The 17,467-nt window shown below is 40.1% G+C and overlaps 1 protein-coding gene across 7 annotated transcripts in view; it reads left to right on the forward strand.

The window, feature by feature from the left end:
• The window catches only part of SEMA6A (semaphorin 6A), a 128,314-nt gene that overhangs the window by 86,836 nt on the left and 24,011 nt on the right, over positions 1-17,467 (forward strand). For 3 of the 7 annotated variants that reach the window (XM_082455730.1, XM_082455729.1, XM_082455733.1), the window contains 8 exons: positions 2,148-2,279; positions 4,452-4,607; positions 7,355-7,531; positions 7,900-8,040; positions 8,119-8,199; positions 10,397-10,455; positions 12,775-12,795; positions 12,928-12,978. In XM_082455730.1, the coding sequence (XP_082311856.1) occupies positions 2,148-2,279; positions 4,452-4,607; positions 7,355-7,531; positions 7,900-8,040; positions 8,119-8,199; positions 10,397-10,455; positions 12,775-12,795; positions 12,928-12,978 (818 nt within the window). The remainder of the gene's footprint in view (positions 1-2,147; positions 2,280-4,451; positions 4,608-7,354; positions 7,532-7,899; positions 8,041-8,118; positions 8,200-10,396; positions 10,456-12,774; positions 12,796-12,927; positions 12,979-17,467) is intronic. The other 4 variants (XM_082455734.1, XM_082455731.1, XM_082455732.1 and 1 more) reach the window with 3 other exon arrangements.

The following is a 17,467-nucleotide window of genomic DNA, read 5'->3' on the forward strand; positions in this document are numbered from 1 at the left end:
TGTTTTTTGAGAGGGTGAGTCGCTTCATGATTACAATAGAGTAGTAGATTCCTGCGTATTATGTATACTCCCATTTAAAGAATTTTCTTAAAAGGGCCCTAGGAAACATTCAATTAGCGCATGCTAATGCAGTCTCAGAAACCATATTTGTTTAGTAAAATCAGAAAATGGCAAAGATATGCATACCAGTTTTCATATATAAATTATAGTCCCTCTCTTGTTTTACTCCCTCTGGTTTCATCCCTCTCCACCGGATCCTCCACACATGCACACTTCATCACGTCAGGTTGTTTCAGATCCTTTAGGTGCTCCTCTTTGCCCTGGGGATAAAGCCCAGCTTCCTTGGCATAGCATGCAGGCCCCCTCATGGTCAGGCACGGGCTCCTCCTCCGGCGCAGAGGGCTTACTGGAGCTTGCTCATGCCCTGCTCTCTGCCAAGTCTGCCCGCCCAACCCATGTCTGTTTGCCCACTGAACCCCCGGGAATGCTCCAAGCCTCAGCTCCAGCTGCCTCCCATGGAACCCTGCACATACCTCTTTTTTACCAGACTGTGTTGGAATATTTGTTATTGTTGCTATTATTATCACTTGTTGTTGTTTTTGTTGTTGTTTTCTTACACACTGAACTGTGAGTCAGCTGAGAGCAGGATTCTCTTATTTACTGAGCATTCACTGCTTGAGATTAGGGATTCCATAAATATATGCTGAATGAACAGAAGATGGGAAGACAGGGAGGGGATAAAGTAGGGAAGGAAAAAGAAAGGATTTACAAATGAGTATAACCTTAGGAAGATTATAAAACCCTAGGGTATCTTTAGTTGTTATGAAGTGTCTCATAAAATACTTCAATATTTATCCTATTTTTCTTAATATTTAAAGTAAATAGGTACACCTCTTACTTTTAGGAAAGCAAGATGTGGAGAGAGTCTTACAAAATTAAATAATGCTGGGGGTTCTGAAATTTCAAAACAAATGGGGATCATTGTCTTATTATAGACTCAATACTGTGAATACACACACACACACACACACACACACACACACGCTACATACTTTAAAATTCATCCTGCCACCTTGTTTTAAATAAGCTTTCTAATCCTCTCCCTATTTCTTGCTTTATTAGTAGTACTTCATAATTGTGTTATGAAATTAAAGATGGCATAAAATTCTCCTAATCATATATGAAGTGATTTCCGTATCCTTTCAACATCTGCAAAACCAGGACTAAATCATTCTTTCTCCCTGGATGATGGTCATGCTGCAGAGTGCTTGTGTCTTGCCCTGGATGTTTCTGTGTGCAGTGACCCACTACCTCAAAGCCTGATTAAAACTGTTGGCCAGCCAGTGGCTGAAATTTATTTGATCAAAATCAAGGAATGACCGCAGTCAAAAACAAACATGGGTTTAAGCAGTGTACCTAGATGAATGAATAATTCATGTCTGTTCAGCACTGATGAAAAAAAAAAATCCCAAAATCCTTCTAGGAGTGCCAGGCAAGAATGTAATTATAGGTAGAGATTACTGTCATTATTATTATTTAGCACTTAATAGAGCATTTTATTTGCAAAGTGTTGGTGCTTTAGAGATTTAAATTGTTTAGTCTTATGCAAATAAACAGGAAGTAAACTTTGCAACATGCAGTGACTAATACAAAATATGGTTGGGTTCCTCACACGTACATCCTCACTCCTGAAGTCCTTGGCTTGAGGAACCAAATTCAAAGAAGGAATATGTGAACAGTAGGGGCACTTTTACTTCAAATTTTCACCAATATTAGAGACGTAGAATGTTGTCCAAACATTTTATCTTTGCTTTAAAGACGGATAATTTCAGGGAATTCATGAAACTTATAAATCACCAGCTCAACCATTCCTCCTTTATAAACAAAAGCAGTGCCAGACACAAGACATAAAGAGACTTTCTTCTATGATTCTGCTGTAACTAGCCCTTTCTTTAAGGCCACTGATGCAAATTTGAGTCACAGAAACATTCTCCTTATGCGCTAGGATCCCTTACATTTATAGTGTTCAGGATATGAACATTAAATTTCAACTGCCCGTACTAGGAAAGTTACTTTGGAGTATATTTTCCAAACTGCATGCGTAACTGTTGCGTGAATAACACTTTGTGTGAAATGTCCTACTGCAGCATCCCTGGGTCTGCAGTGTGTGCCTATGACATGCATGATGTCGCCATTGTTTTTACTGGGAGATTCAAAGAACAGAAGTCTCCAGATTCCACGTGGACACCAGTTCCTGATGAACGAGTGCCTAAGCCTAGGTATGTGCAAATATTTATACGGCTTTCTTGAATTTCTAGAAATGGTGCCATTTGCTCCCCTGACAATGAGCATCTTATAAACTGCACACTAGTGCCTTACATGCTGGCCACGCAGATACAAATGCCAACACAATAGAAAGGCCGGTGAAGCCGTTTGCCTTCATTCCCTTAACCGAAACCCCAAATTACCTATAGTTGTATTCAAAACAGCGACTCTCTAGTCTTTTCCTTAGACTCTCTATCTGTGGATTACACAATGCAATCCTAGGATGACAGGAATCATCTGGTCCAGCAGCCCCAATGGTCTATAGTTGACGAAATTGAGGCCGAGAGAGGTATAAAGTGAGTTGCGCAAGTTCACATCGCTGGGGAGATGATTTCCACCGCCCCTCCCTGCTTCTCTTCAGTTTTACAGAGACCCATGTCTCTCAGCCTTAAAAAAGTAAAATATAAATGGTGTTCCCTGGATTTTGTGACTAGACTGGATCAGAACTGATCCCGGACTCTGGGCCAAGGGCAGCAGGTACAATGGGCCATTATTAAGATGTCTCTGGTCTGCCAGGTTCTGGTCTGTTTGGGACCCAGATGCACTGTCGCTTCTCCCCCTCCCCAAAATGTGCCCCAGAAGTGCTTTCATGAGGAACCTATTGTTGAGAGACAATACAGAGACCTTTCGGTCCTGTGGAATATCTATCAAATCCTCACACTAAACCAGTTAACTCATTCCTCCTAACTGGGACAGGATGAAACTCTCTCCCAACCCTGTGCCTGCCCTCTTTATGGGGCACACACTGCGTACCTCCCATCACAGCATTCGAAATCTAAGTTATATAGAAACATCCCTGTGTGTTCGGCTTCCTCCACTTAATTTGTGGAAGGAAACCCAGTGTCTTCTAAACTTTTTTGGTTTCCAACTCTCTCCTCCGACATCCAATCCCCCACACAAAACACCCAGCCCAATTCACTTAATTGAACTAACTTAGATAATATGAAACACTGTACCCACGGGAGAAACCCTTACAGTTCATCCATTTTCATCCCCTGAATTAAATGGCATGTGCATTCTCTGTTATTTATGGAGAGGAGACTAGGTGTAAAAAGCATACCCTGGCAACCTCAGATAGATTCTCTAAGTCATTGCCTGGGATTCTTAGCTACCTTCCAGGTAAGCAGGAAGGGGAGTTAAGCTTGAGGGGTCAGGTTTCAGGGAGTACTTATGTAATATGCTCCACTGGGTATCGAAAGATGGTGTCACTCAGCCATCACCAGGACACATACTTCAAGTGACTTTCTACTGGTGGCAGCATGTTTGCTTTCATCCTTCCACGTGCTGGCCTGTCTCTCTTACAGATATCTGGACGCTTTCACTGGCTGGCTGGGTTAGTGCCATGAAAGCGTGTGCCTGGGGCTAGACCCTGCCAGTGTTGACAGGGTCCACTTTTCTCTCCTGCACCAATGGGCAAAGCAGGTGTCTGGACAAGACTGGCGCCGGTGTTTCCCTGATCTGAATTTGCTGAGATGTCCCTTGACTCCTAAAACCATATAATTTCTTTTAGAAATGAATTTTCAGTGTCATTATTCAGAAATTTTAAAAATGCCTTTTCAGGCAAGAATTTCAGTGTAAATGGCTTTTCATACCTAACCAAATCAAACAAAAGCAATAAAAAACAAAACCCAAATGTTCTCTGACCCCCTAGTAATGAGAGATGGTTATACTGAGTCTAGCAGGTACGTAAGGCTGGCAGCTTTTTGAACGCCTTTGTTTTCTACATTTGTGAAAAAGTCAGCCCAATTGTCTCTTTTGGTGGAGCAGATGCCTCCAGAAGTTCTCGCAGTGTTTTAAGACAGACAGAGCAGTCCCGGAGACGTGCAAACCAAACCCTCACTTGTTTCAAGCTCCCTCACTGTTTGTGGGGTGGGTTTGTGCTTCTGGCGGGGAAGCCAAGCTGCTCCCAGCCAAGGCTGAACTGTCCTGGCTCAGGCTTCTCTATGGAGTGAGGAGGTGGCCCTGAGGAAATCTAAGCATATTTTTTGGTGGCATTATGCATTGTTCAGCTTCCTCTGCTCAGCCTACGGTATGTTCTCTCTCATGCAATATGCACAGAGAAGCAGTTCATTCAAAGAGTTTGCCATAAAGCATGATATAAGCCCCCTCCCTTTGTTCCTTTTTAGGCCAGGTTGCTGTGCTGGCTCATCCTCCTTAGAAAAATATGCAACCTCCAATGAATTTCCTGACGATACCCTGAATTTCATCAAAACGCACCCACTCATGGACGAGGCCGTGCCCTCCATCATCAACAAGCCATGGTTCCTGAGGACGATGGTCAGGTGGGTGTCAAGCAAACCATGTCCTCACTGGATTCCCCTGTTCCTTCCCATGCTTACGGAACCTATCATCAGTGGATCACAATTTGAAATGCCACAAACATCTTCTGTTATCCTGGGCATTGATTCAGCTCTGAAGTCCCAGGCACATGGGTGGATGCCACCAAACCCCATGACCACATTCCCAGTGAACACAGTTCAGATAGTTTCAGGCTAATTGGACACATACCAGCAATTAGAGGAAACAAAGATATCTCCTTCTGCATTAGCCTGTTAATCCCATGTGTGTAAGAGCAGAGGAGCAGTGAAGAGAATTAGTCAATGGATGTAAATACCTATTTGGTTGGACATGGTTGCAAAACATGCTGCAGATGTCATCCGAGCACTGTCCCTAGATTGTTAGCTGTCATACGGAGCATGGACTAACGGAGCATTTGCACAAGTCTACCAGCATGAAGGGTTCATACTTCAGCATTTGTTGTCTGGAGTGGTGGCCAACGGAGAAGGGATAGCTGATTAGAAATCTGTGATAGCATTAAATACTCCTCCTTCTCATATTTATTTAGGGCTTATTGCCAAACAGTTAACAGGCTTTCCCAAGTACCATCCAGTTTTGGCAGTCATCAAACAAAATATTAATTAACTTTACCACCATTTCTTAAACAGCGACTTTATTGAAAGATATTAAAGTATTGGGTTGGCCAAAAGGTTCATTCGGTTTTTTCCATAAGATGGCTCTAGTAGAACTTAGTTGTCTTTAATTTCATTCAAAGCAATTTTGTTAGACTGTATGTGACAGCTGTCATATCGGTGTGCATTTAAAAAAAGACTTATCAAAATTGGTGAATTTTTGTGTAGCCATTTTAATACTGAAGATGGAAGAAAAAAAGCAACATTTTCAGCATATTATGCTTTATTATTTCAAGAAAGGTAAAAACGCAACCGAAATGCCAGAAAAGATTTGTGCAGTGTATAGAGAAGGTGCTGTGACTGATCGAACCTGTCAAAGGTGGTTTGCGAAGTTTCGTGCTGGAGATTTCTCACTGGACGATGCTCCATGGTCGGGTAGACCAGTTGACGTTGATAGCGATCAGATCGAGACATTAATTGAGAACAATCAACATTATACCACGCAGGAGATAACCAACATACTCAAAATATCCAAATCAAGCGTTGAAAATCATTTCCACCAGCTTGGTTATGTTAATCGCTTTGATGTTTGGGTTCCACATAAATTAAGCAAAAAAAACCTTGACCATATTTCTGCATGTGATTCTCCACTTAAATGTAATGAAAACGCTCCATTTTTGAAACAAATTGTGACGGGTGATGAAGAGTGGATACTGTACAATAATATGGAACAGAAGAGATCGTGGGGCAAGCGAAATGAACCACCACCAACCACACCAAAGGCCGGTCTTCATCCAAAGAAGGTGATGTTGCGTATATGGTGGGATTGGAAGGGAGTCCTCTATTATGAGCTCCTTCTGGAAAACCAAACAGTTTCAACAAGTACTGCTCCCAATTAGACCAACCGAACGCAGCACCTGATGAGAAGCGTCCAGAATTACATGATGCATTAGATAATGCAAGACCGCATGTTTCTTCAATGACCAGGCAAAAACTGTTACGGTTTGGCCGGGGTTCTGATTCATCTGCCGTATTGACCAGACATTGCACCTTTGGATTTCCATTTATTTAGGTCTTTACAGAATTCTCTTAATGGAAAAATTTCAATTCCCTGGAAGACTGTAAAAGGCACCTGGAACAGTTCCATGCTCAAAAAGATTAAAAGTTTTGGAAAGATGGAATTATGAAGTTGCCTGAAAAATGGCAGAAGGTAGTGGAACAAAAGGGTGAATGTGTCGTTCAGTAAAGTTCTTGGTGAAAATGAAAAATGTGTCTTTTATTTTTACTTAAAAACCGAAGGCAGTTTTTGGCCAACCCAATACTATAATGGCTCTTGCCCGTAAGATGGAAACCATGGTATGTAACTTGCAGAAGAGTCCATGTTTTCCGGTTCCTGCCATGATGCTTAAGGAGAAAAGGGTATCCATGGAGTGTTGAACGGCTATGGGATTTCAGAGAAGGAAGATGCCCAATAGGACTTATCTAGGCAGGCAACAGGACTAATGCCCTTCACCTTTGGCTTTAGATGGATCTTGTTTGGCTTGTATATCCATTTATTTATTAATATTGCCATTAGCACTCTACCTCCCCATCCTTCAGAACTCTCTACCCCCCTGTACACAATCAGAAAGCTTTCCAGTCTGACATTTTGTTGACAAGTCTTGGCACTTCAGAGAAAGAGTATGGAAAAATGGTAGCCGCTGCTTTTCTTTTCAGTGTTCAATGAAATGTTAGCTGTGATGGGATAGTGGCTAGTACTTTGCATTGCTAAATATTAAATGAATTCACTTATTATTTCTTCCCCTCTTCACAGCAGACATCAGTCTTTCCTTGTTGTTCATGAAAGGGATAATTGCTGAGTGGTTTCAGATGGTGATGGCTATGTATTTATTATGTAACTTGGCCTCTACACATACATACCTCTTTCCTCCCCTTGGAGCCATACTAATGCTCTACATATGGAAATAAAGGAGCAGAACAGCTTGAGAGCATTATTCATATGCATATATTTTTCTTGAGGTTATTACTAGAAAGCTCTATCCCAATTGTTTGAAGTGGAAAAGGGGACACTTTAATGAAAGACCAACAAAGAGATAAAAAATGTGATCCTGTCATTTTAGATACCGCCTGACCAAAATTGCGGTGGACGCCGCTGCTGGGCCATATCAGAATCACACTGTGGTTTTCCTGGGATCAGAGAAAGGAATCATCTTGAAGTTCTTGGCCAGGATAGGAAACAGTGGTTTCCTAAATGACAGCCTTTTCCTGGAGGAGATGAGCGTCTACAACCCTGAAAAGTGCGTAGAATGTTTGGTTCTTTCCTAGTAATTATTTGTTACTTTATTATCTTTTCCATTCAGAGGAATCATGGCAGACTTAGATTTTATGCACTTAGGTGACTTTTAGTATTATTTGTAAAAATCTTTTCATACATTAAAAGCATTATTTTCTCCTTGCTAATAATGTGTTTATATAAACACATACATTGTGTGTTTATGTGTATGTGTGTGGGTGCACACATAAGGTTCTGTTTCCCGTTCAGTTGGATCAGATTAAGAGATCTAACCTTGTGCGCTGGGAGGTGGGGTGTTAAGGGTGGTGGCAGGAAAAAGAGAACTGACCCAAGAGAGACTCTGAATGATATTATCCTGCCTTATAAAATTAGGTGCAGCTATGATGGAGTAGAAGACAAGAGGATTATGGGCATGCAACTGGACAAAGCAAGCAGCTCTCTGTATGTTGCATTTTCCACTTGTGTGATAAAGGTTCCCCTTGGCCGGTGTGAACGACATGGGAAGTGCAAAAAGTATGTATTTGCCTCATTGATCATTAGAAAGTCCTAGAAAAGAGTCCTAGGTAGCTCACAGTCATCCTCTTCCTGCAGAACCTGTATCGCTTCCAGAGACCCCTACTGTGGGTGGGTAAAGGAAGGAGGTGCCTGTGCCCATCTGTCACCTGGCAGTAGGTAAGGAGCCCGAGGTGTGGGAGAGTATAAAGTGGCCTAGACGTACAATTAACTGCGCTCACACACGCCACCGCCACTCAGCCTTCCGTGCAGAAATCTCATCAATACGACTGCTGGCCGTTCTCCCTCCTTTGCCCATTTCGTAGAACAACCCAACATCACGTGGCAGATTTCCAATTGATTAATCATCCATCCTCAGACTAATTAAAAACAGAGAAAAACAACACAGTGGACTTCTAAGTATTCCCTGGAGAGAGGGACAAGATGGTACATGCCTTGATCATCACAGTGCGAGGACAGCAGAGAAAGGGAGCAAGAGGGTACCAATTAGATTAGTGATGTGGTTTGTCCAGCCATAGCAAAACTGGCTCTTCTAATTGACCACCCAGGGCTGAGAAGAAACTGCGGAGCATTTGTTAAGCAATGCATTTGTACTGCAAGCATAGTGTATACATGCAATAAACCTCTCCCCTGCACTGAAGAACAGTTGACCCTATTACTTGTTAGGGAGTAAATCAATTCTTGGCATTTCTCCAGCAGATCAGCTAGATCAAGCTAGTCTACCATGCATGTGATTTTGATGCTTAGAATCGTTACCCTGACTTTAAATGCCTGGATGGTATTAGCTCAAAGGTTTTATGCTTTTACTTCAGCGGATGTGAAATCCAAAATGACATTTGGAAAAATACTCAACGCATATCCTTGACAGGTTATGGCAATTCAAGGAAGGTGCCAGATGGCAGCACAGTTCTTTCTTAGCCATTTCTTCAACTTCCTCTGATCTAAAGGGTGAAAAGAATCGTCCTCACATCACTCTGAGCCCCCTCTCCCATTTGAGAATAGCTAGTCAAACAGACAGGAGGCCATATCTGATGACCACTGCCTGCATAATTTGAGGGAAAGTATTTCCATATACAGAGCTAATGGTAACTATCAAGTCTGACCTGGAAATTTGACTAATGCAAAGGGTTGACTCACCATTTATTATTAGATCAGCTTTGTGAGTAGCAATATTGACCTACCACAGTGTTAAAGCTTTGTATCTTTTCACGGGAACCTTGAAGTGAAGGAGAAAGGATCACAATGCACAGTGAAGGAAGCTGAGAAATGACCTATCTCCTTTCTTTAGTCAAGGTGTGACCAAAAGTAGTAAGACTGGTTTTTAAGAATCATTTTAAAGTCAACATGAGAACATTTCATTGTTCAAAACATGTGGAACTCTCTTTGGAAAGTGGCCTTCAGGGCCTGGTGCATATTGGCTTTCATTACCACTAGAAATCTTTATCCTTTGAGGATGAATTTGATTTTTAATACAACATAAAAACACTGGAAAACGAACATGGTGCATTATTAGGTCAAGGTTTGACTTTCCAAAAAGTTTTCCTATATGGCTCATAAGTAAACTCTGAAGGCAGTTACAAAACAGGAGTTTCAGTTGTGGTGTAGAAAGAAGCGCAAAGTTCCCCCCAAAAAGGACAAGACTCCTTTGGAGTATTCCAGTGTGCTTATTTAAAAATCAAAATAGATACTATTAGGATTGATCTTATTCATGGTGTAATAGTTTATACAGCCCAAAGGTGACCTTGAAAGAAGAGTGAGCTTGTAGAGGAGCATGAGGGCAATACTCCTGAGGACTGGGCCTGGGGCAGGTGTGAACGCAACACCTGAGTGGTCTCAGCAAGATGCACCTCCATGTCCGTCCTCTCAGGGGCCCACATATCCACTGACCATTTGAACACTTTGTTATACAAAGCTACTTCTAAGCAAAGAAACGGATAAAGGTCTAGGAAGGCAAGAGTTGGGGCAAAAGAGAGGAAAATACTTTTTTTTAATTTAGAGACTTCCGTATCACTTACGTAAGGAGTGTGTGTTAACATGTAAACTTCTCAGATATTTAAGAAATGCTCAGGGCATCAGAGGCAAAGAGTGATATAGGTAATCCACAAACTAATTAACTCCCTGCATAATACCTGAATTAACTGTCTAAAACATGGCTTCTCTTGGGAGATTCACGAAGGACTCATTTCTGTAAGCTTTGGAGATAAACTTTCGAGCTGTTACCTACTTTTTTTGCACCTGTCACTCAATTTATCAAACGGTGTTAGTTGCTTTAGTGAAACTTAAGATGCATCCTGCAATAGACTCATATCATTGAATTTGTGTCTATCTTTCTTCTCTTCCCTCCTTTTTTTTGAAGACTGACTTTTGAACAGGACATAGAGCGTGGCAATACAGATGGCCTGGGAGACTGTCACAGTAAGTAGAGCTTTTTATCCATTTGGATATTTATTCTATAAAAAAGATGTTTTTATAGACTGGCCTAGAAACATGACCCCACATGTGACACTGAGTGCAGCTGCCTCTAAAACATGCATAAATAACAGAAATCACCTTCTAAATATCAAAGAAAACAGTGTTTTGAAGCCTCTGTTGCCAATGCTGTTGCCATAAATGCTGGCACCTATTTCATTATCATAATGCTGTGGAACAAATTCACTCTAGAGGATGTCTGCTACAGCAGAGCAGTAAGTTACATCAGCATTTCCATTTAAAACCAGTTTTGCTGTTTTTAAAGATATGTTATTGCCATAATTTTCAGCCAAATAATAAAAAGACTGATCACTGTACTCTAGCTTTTTAATTGAATGGGACTATTTTATTTCTCTTGAACATATCGATTAACAAAATTAATTATTTTTTAAATTAGATTTATGTTTATTACCATTTGCAGTAGAAAAAAATTTCAGAAAGAACCCACTACGTACAAGGTGACTCAAAATAACCTTTTTATAAGAACTGACCTACTATACTAATCTCAGAGTTCATTTCAAAAGTTATTACATGCTAACATTTTAGTTAGGACTTTTTATAAAGGATCCTGGTCAAAGGTCTGCCCAGTTGTCCAGTGATCTGATTAATATCAACATTCTCCTGAAAATGCTTTATTAATGCTAATTTAGAGAATAATGCCATACTCTTGGAAAACATTTAGTTTGCCATGTTTTAACTGTTGTGATAAATTTCAAGAAGCCTGCATTCAGAATGGCACCAAAAATAGCTCCGAAGGGAATGAAACTATATTACTTCTGACATGTGATTTGATAATGAAAATCATGGATATAGCTCTAAATCTTTGAGCCATTGAGTCCTGAAATTACAGATTCTAAGGTGCCATTTAATACCTTATCTTTTCTAGAAAACAGACATAATCAAATAAATAGGGCCACAGACAGCCTCATCTCCAAATTCTTGGCCATATTTTTTTTTGGTTTGCAAATATATACCGGAAAAAGCTTCTTCTTATGTCTTCACACACAAAATCTGAATTAAGAAATCAGCATAGGAGACAGTGTCATCACCAAAAGATCTGCTATGTGTGTGCAATGAAACAATTTGATGTTTGATTTGGTGGCTCTTGATCATGTTGGTGCCTTGTGGCCCCATTTTTAGGGAAACGGGTTTCGGTTGGTATGTATGTCTGAGTGAACTTAATTAGCTGATTTTAGTGAATAATTTTCTCCATATTTTTATGATTCGATGATATAGGCATCTAGAAAAATAGGGGTGTCAATTTGGATTGAATAGGTAAATATATGAAAAAGGTGAAAGTGTTACCGGCTCTCTAGAGCATCCACTACACCAGCAGGCTCACACCACGCCTGGGTCCTCAGGCTGAGCGCGGGGCAGACCCTCAGGCCCCAGGCCAGTGATTTACTCTTCCGTCTCAGTGGTCAAACCTCTGTGTTTTCGTGTGCTCCGTAACTCGACCCCCACTCCTGCTGAGGCACGTAGGGTGCCTGCTCCAGGCAGGAGGTAATGCCTTTCCTAGTGGCTTCTCTGCTCCTGGGCGCCCACTGGAGCGTGACCTACTTCTGTTAGACATATCTAGTCACACACAGGCATTCAAAGGATTTAGATATTTGGTGCACAATGACTCTTTAACAGGAGTTTTAGGGGAAATGAGGAAACCATAAAGAGCCAGTATCAGAGGCTGAGTAGCAGGCTGAGTGAACAAGTGACGTGACCCAGACACACAGCGGGGGCACGCGCGTGCACACACACACACACACACACACGTATGTTGCCTATGTGTGTGATTTTTATTTTTGTTAATTTCCTAAGACCCCCCCTGCTGAGTTCAGAACATTGTGATACTGGACAGTTCCTCACAGCATGGTTGGGAGGATGAAATGAGAGAGAATGTAAAGAAAAAGTGCTTTGTAAGTGTGGTCCAGATGTCACTCACTTTATCCACATACACATCCCTCTGTATGGAGTAGGGCTTACGTATAATCGCAGTTACCATTCCTTCCACTAACTTGCTTTTTCTCTGCCTCTTGGCAGCAAAGGCATGACTTTGAGGAAGCTCACTTGGGAAAGAGATAGTATAAGGATATGAAATCGGACCAAATATGAAGCATCTTCTATTACAAGCAGAAAGTAAAAAGCACTTACTTAGTATTGGGGATCGAATGTTAGCACAGCTCTGTACCAGCTCACTCCCACTTACTACGGAAGTCACACTGAGCAGAGTGCTAAATGCTAAGTAACTTACTCCCCCCTTCTGTCTTTCAGATTCCTTCGTGGCACTGAATGGTAAGGAAGATATTACTCATAATTTAACAGCAATGGAAATATATTTGAGAAATCCTGTTTCACTAAACCTCTTATTTTCGAATTTTACGTTTCTTTTTAAATTAATTTTTAAATTCTCATTATTTTTTATAGACATTTCAACTCCTCTACCAGATCATGAAATGTCTTACAACACAGTATATGGTCAGTTTATGGGTTATTTTTTTTTTTATTCTTCGAGCCATTCATCCTGTGGTAGTTTATAATCTTCATTCCTAAACATCATGGACCAGATTCTTTGCTACTTCAGGGCCCCAATTCACTAAAATTATTCATAGATTTCATGATGCTTCAAAAATTACTCTACATATCTGAGACAACTGACATGTGAGAATGAGTCCTACATTTTTAATCCACAGAACATGAAATATGCCAACCTTAGGGAATTTGGTGAATGCATTTAATGAGTTCTTGAGGGAGAAGAAATTGCTTTTGGACATAAGTACATCCAAGATAAAAGAACAGTGCTTATAACTCATAGGCCATAGCTCCTTAACTGATAGATAGTATCATTCCCCAAAATGCTGACTTTCAGAACAATACCCTCTGCAGGGAAATCTATACAGAGTGCAGATACTAAGTTCTTATCAGGCAAAACTTTCCAATATAGCCATCGAAATTTAATCACACGAAGAGTATGAATATTTAGACCTATCTTCAGTGAAACGTCTTTAAATGTATACAAGGAAGAGTGACGCAGTGGAAATGATGTGCAAACAGGATTTACCCCATTGTTCCTGCTCTGAAATATACAGACACTATACTAAACAAAGCCATTAAGTCCATAAACAGACTATTCTGAGCTCTTTATAAGAAAAGTTAAACTGTAGTTGAAATGTTCCAGTTCCATTTCTCAAAGCCTCCCCAAATGTTTATTAAGGTAAACTATTCATGCGTTTTTTAAAGATAATGAACAACATATATGTAATGGGAAATTTAAGCTTCTGCATTATAATGGGGACTACAAGCTTCATTGATACACAATTTATAACTTTTATGTTTAAGACACGTAACAATAACAGCTCTAGGTCAGTCTTTAAATGTAGAGGTAGGTAATAGAGGAAGGGGACAAAATAAAGAAAAGAAAAAAAGAGGGAAGAAAAGAAAGCAAGGTGGATTCAGGATTCAAAGAAATAGTTCAAGATGGCTACAAATACATCTAATAGCTCTGTGGAAACTCTCACTCCTGTGTCTAATTAGCATAAATAAAAAGCCTCTTTGAAAGTCCTAAAGACTATCTTATAAACTGGGGCTGTGCAGATAGGGAAAACAATGCCCGGCTTCTCCTGTCGTGAAGTGAGGCAGCATGGAGTAGATGAGCCCACTGGATTCATCCACCTTTACCATTCTCTCATCTATGATTCAAGCCAGAATATCAAACACCAACAGCTGGAAGAAACATTTCTCAGGAGGCAAGTGTCATCTAGCTTAGCTTGCCCTTCACAAAGAGAACCCACTTCGCATCTGCACTTCTCCAATATCATACTTTGCAATCATTTCCTATAATTGAATAATCTTTATCAGATACTGAGAAATTCAGGTCTGGAATCTAATTGAACCAGTAACCCCAGCATTCATCAATAGTACTAAGGCCGATTTTAACTCCCAGGCAATTTCTCATATAGATAGAATAATTAAACCATGGGATGCTCTTTATGAACAAAAAGCACTCTTCAATTTATGGATTTCTCTTACTGCTTTTACAAAAGGAAAGGAACTTATTAATTCCTCCACGTTAACACTTTAAAGAACAATGCCCATTCGCTCGGTCAGTGGTTTCTGTGATGAAACTAAAGAAGAGTTGGAATTTTCCTTTCAACTAATGATCCTGTCCATTTCAGGCTCAATCTCTCCGGTGTGAAGGGGTTAGAGGATTAATTGACCATCAACATGAGGGCTGGTCCAGACAGTACTTGCAAAAACAGAGGAGACTTTCTTTTCACAAACTACTGAAAGAGATGCTTATTTTGGAGCTAATAAACCTAGAAGAGATTTAACTCATTCATTTGCAGACATTAGTTTAGTGCTTACTATGTGCCAGGCACTGGATTAGGTGCTATATTTGAACCATCAAAGGAAAAAGCAAATTGCTGTTTTTATGAGCATGGATGTAGACTAGGAAGCCAACCCCAAAGTCCAAAATCCACCCACTGTGTCTAGCTGTGTCCTTTGCATGTTCCCATAGAAAGTTCAGTAGCTGAGTACAGACTCATAGGGTGACCCGCAGAACCAGAATTGCCTAACTCTGAAAAAGGGATCGTTCAATAAGCCATGCAAACTCTCTGTGTGGCAAAAGCTCTGTGCAACACCACTTACATATACAAGAACCCTTTTTTAGTGAATTGGACCCTGATTATCTTCCTTCTCTCATCCTCTCTTGTATTGATTTAGTGTCTCTCCTGTGTCTAATTGGGTACAATCATTGTTAATAGGTTAGAGTAGTTTGAAGGATCTCTAACCTCTAGAATTACAAAGACTTGTAGATATAGAGAAACAATATGATGCATATTAAAGTTAACTTTTTAAATCTATTTCTTTGTATATTATAAGAATAATACATCATAAGCTCCATTGATTAAAATATGACTTTTCATACTGGATTAACAAGTCAACATTATAGGTTCCAAATTGTTGACATGTAATACCATATCCACAAACGATTGCCTATTTTTGTAGCATTATTTTGGTTACAGTCTCTTAGGGAATGCACAAAAACAATATAGCCTGTAGAATCAGATTCTAAGAAGGAATATAAGTGATTTCCTTTTAACAGTTGGAGAGGTAATAATAATACACCTCTTTGATTTCAAACTGAGGATGGCTGCTTAATGGCGCTTTTACATGGTAGTTCTAAAATTCTTGAGAATCAGGCATTGCTTTCTCCGACTGTTTGCTTCACCCGTGACACACGGTGCCTGTCCTCAAGCATAAGTTTAAAAGATTACAAACCTCATGCTGTTCTATTTTTTTTCCATTTGAGTACATCAGATGCATGGTTTCTCTAGATTTACATGTAGAAGATGGAGATGTGGTGGGTATTAGACTAACACTTTAGCAATAGGCAGGAGCTGATTTCTCACATTTCCGTGAAACATTTTCCTACCTAACTACCATCTGGTCCACATTAATTTCCTCTCATAGCCATAGCTTTCCATTACCAATGACTTTTCCATATATTTGTAGCATATGGTCCAGGAAATCTTTCTACAGAGAATGTGTCCCTTAGGCATGTATTTCCCCTAGATTACCGTATTAAGAAATGTTCTCCCTAAACCATACTTATGGCATCACCATAAAATTGCCCCTTGAACACAGTTAAATTGAAAGTGCTCAAAATGCATATCAATTCAGGTAAAAGAAATTCTTGCTACTTGGAGGAGAGGCTTCTTTTTTTCCTTCCCCCCTTTCTGACTCCCTGAAGCTATTTCTAATTGTTTGCTTAGGCTGGGTGCTGAAGTCTCTTAGGTTGACTGTATATTGCATGAGAGCATTGCTGAATTCAAGAGTAGAAAATAGAGGCTATATTTTAGACCTCAATATAAGCATAAAGGAAGTAAAAGAAAGTCTGTATTTCCAATTCCAGGTTAATAATTTTCCTACCCTTGTTCTCTTACCAGTATTGGGAGATGAGATGTGAAACCCAGAAATATAAAAACAAAAAGTCTAGATGCAAGAATTCTTTAGTTTTAAATGAACAGGTTTTTAGCAGTTGGATAAGAACTAGACTATTTGCAACAAAGCGGATATTTGAAGCTGTTTAAGAGCCAAACAAGCTCTACACAGAAAGGGGCCTCTTAAATGTTACCAAAGCTTTGTGGTAACACTTTAAGTGTGGAGCTTCCATGGAAATCCTATAGCTTAGATAAGCCACTTGGCTTGCTTGCTTTTCCCCACTTTATTCATACACACACACACATGTGTATGTGTGTGTGTGTGTGTGTATACATAGTATGTAATTTATAGTATTAAAGTCTCCTAGGAATCCAACTTCCAATAATAATTGTAAAAAAGAAGAATGCAGTGCATTCATTATAATCTTTCTTTCTGGTGGCTAGTATCATATTTATCACATGTGTGGTGATCACAGCCCAAGGCTGGAGCCACTTGTGAATCTGTCCTACTTTCTACCAAAGGCACCAATTACACATTCACAGTAGTTTCCCTGATGTCTTTTTAAAAATTGTTCAAGAGGTTGCTATAGGTAAGATGCTTTAATAAGCCAAAGACTCTACTTGAAAATCACAGAGAGGTTATTTTTTATTTCCACCAGAGAGAACAGGTAGTGGGGCTTCTTTAAATCATTGTGACAGCTTAGATCAAAGCACCAGATATGATCTGCATTTAACCTTGTGGAATGATGGGAGGGAAAGCTTAGAAAGGTGTTCACAGGAAACATTCAGTTTCTGCCATAACTCCCGACCTGGCCATTCTTCCTCTGGCGTTATCCTCTGGTAGGCCACTCTGGACCTCAAAAAGCTTTCCCTTTCTAATCTGAATGGTATCAGTCAGTGTGGCCTCAAAAACCACCTCTCACTAGTATGAGTCATGAAACCATGAAACTAACTTGGTTGGAATAAGACACAAAAGGCACAGCCGTAACAACATGGAGCACTTGAGGCTTCTGTTCCAGGAA

This window comes from Balaenoptera physalus (genome assembly GCF_965194825.1).
Source record: "Balaenoptera physalus genome assembly, chromosome: 3".
Taxonomy (NCBI): domain Eukaryota; kingdom Metazoa; phylum Chordata; class Mammalia; order Artiodactyla; family Balaenopteridae; genus Balaenoptera; species Balaenoptera physalus.